This window comes from Nannospalax galili, unplaced genomic scaffold (assembly GCF_000622305.1).
Source record: "Nannospalax galili isolate Female #2095 unplaced genomic scaffold, S.galili_v1.0 scaffold205, whole genome shotgun sequence".
NCBI classification, from domain to species: Eukaryota; Metazoa; Chordata; class Mammalia; order Rodentia; family Spalacidae; genus Nannospalax; species Nannospalax galili.
In genome coordinates, this window is record NW_008353921.1 from 2028243 (window position 1) to 2029213 (window position 971).

At 65.7% G+C, this 971-nt stretch overlaps 1 protein-coding gene across 5 annotated transcripts in view; it reads right to left on the reverse strand.

The window, feature by feature from the left end:
- Ptprt (protein tyrosine phosphatase receptor type T) overlaps nucleotides 1–965 on the reverse strand; it is a 1217152-nt gene extending 1216187 nt beyond the window's left edge. For 3 of the 5 annotated variants that reach the window (XM_029554985.1, XM_029554983.1, XM_029554984.1), the window contains exon 1: nucleotides 796–965. In XM_029554985.1, coding sequence (XP_029410845.1) covers nucleotides 796–895 — 100 coding nt within the window. In that variant the 5' untranslated portion in view covers nucleotides 896–965. The remainder of the gene's footprint in view (nucleotides 1–795) is intronic. The other 2 variants (XM_029554981.1, XM_029554982.1) reach the window with 1 other exon arrangement.
- Between the last annotated feature and the right edge of the window lie 6 nt (nucleotides 966–971).

Below are 971 nucleotides of genomic sequence, written 5' to 3' on the forward strand. Positions count from 1 at the left end.
CGAAGTATACCTGTATACCTCCCCCCAGCACACTCCTTCCCTCTTTGGGGGGATCCTGGATGGAAGCCCCTGCAGGGAGGGTTTGGTGATGGCACAGAACCCTCCCTCAGTACCAGGATCCACACTCCAACTTCTCATTAAGAAGATACCGGACACAGTGTGGTGAACCAGCTCTGCTCACTCCCTACCTATGGGCAAACCCAAACATGAGCGCCCCGAAGTTTTCAGAAGCAGACACGCTCACGGATCAAAGCCACTCCACTTGCAAGGCCTTACTAGGGTACCCGGGACTCCGGATAGACCCACGAGGTGAGGCGGAGATGCTAAGGGATGGCCGCGTGATTAGAACAAGACTAGAGCTTCAGTGTCTCGGTAGAAAAAGGAAAAGCCACCGCCCTGGCGGCCTGGGCCTGCTAGAGACCCGTCCTCCCCGCTCCAAGCGCTCGCGCTGCCCGGAGAGAACGTTCCCCGCCGGGCGCAGAAGTCGCGCCTCATCCCGCCGCCCCAAAACACTCAAGTGACAGATTCCGACAAGTGGGAGGCAGCAAGTGGAAATATTCCCAACAACCGCGGAAAGTTCCTCCCGCCCAAGGGGCCCGTGGGAAAGTCAGGAGAGGAACTTGGCTCCCAGGGATGCGGCTCTGGGCGCGGGAGCCGTGGAGACCGCCGCGGCATCTGGACGCTAGCTCCGGGGCTCTGGTCCCCCGGGCCCCGTGCTCCGGCGCTTCTGCCCAACTTTCTCCTCGCCCGCCGGCGGGGCAGAGCGCGGGGCCGAGGCCGGGCGGACGCACTCACCTGCAGCGCTCTGCGCGCAGGCACCGGGCAGTGGCGGCAGCTGCAGGCGCAGGAGCAGGAGCCGGAGCAGGCAGAGGGCGAGCGCCACAAGGCTCGCCATCCAGGCGGCGGGCTGCTCAGCCCCTTCCCGCGGGGGCCGGGACCGGGGCCGGGACTCGGGCGGGCGCGGGGCGGCC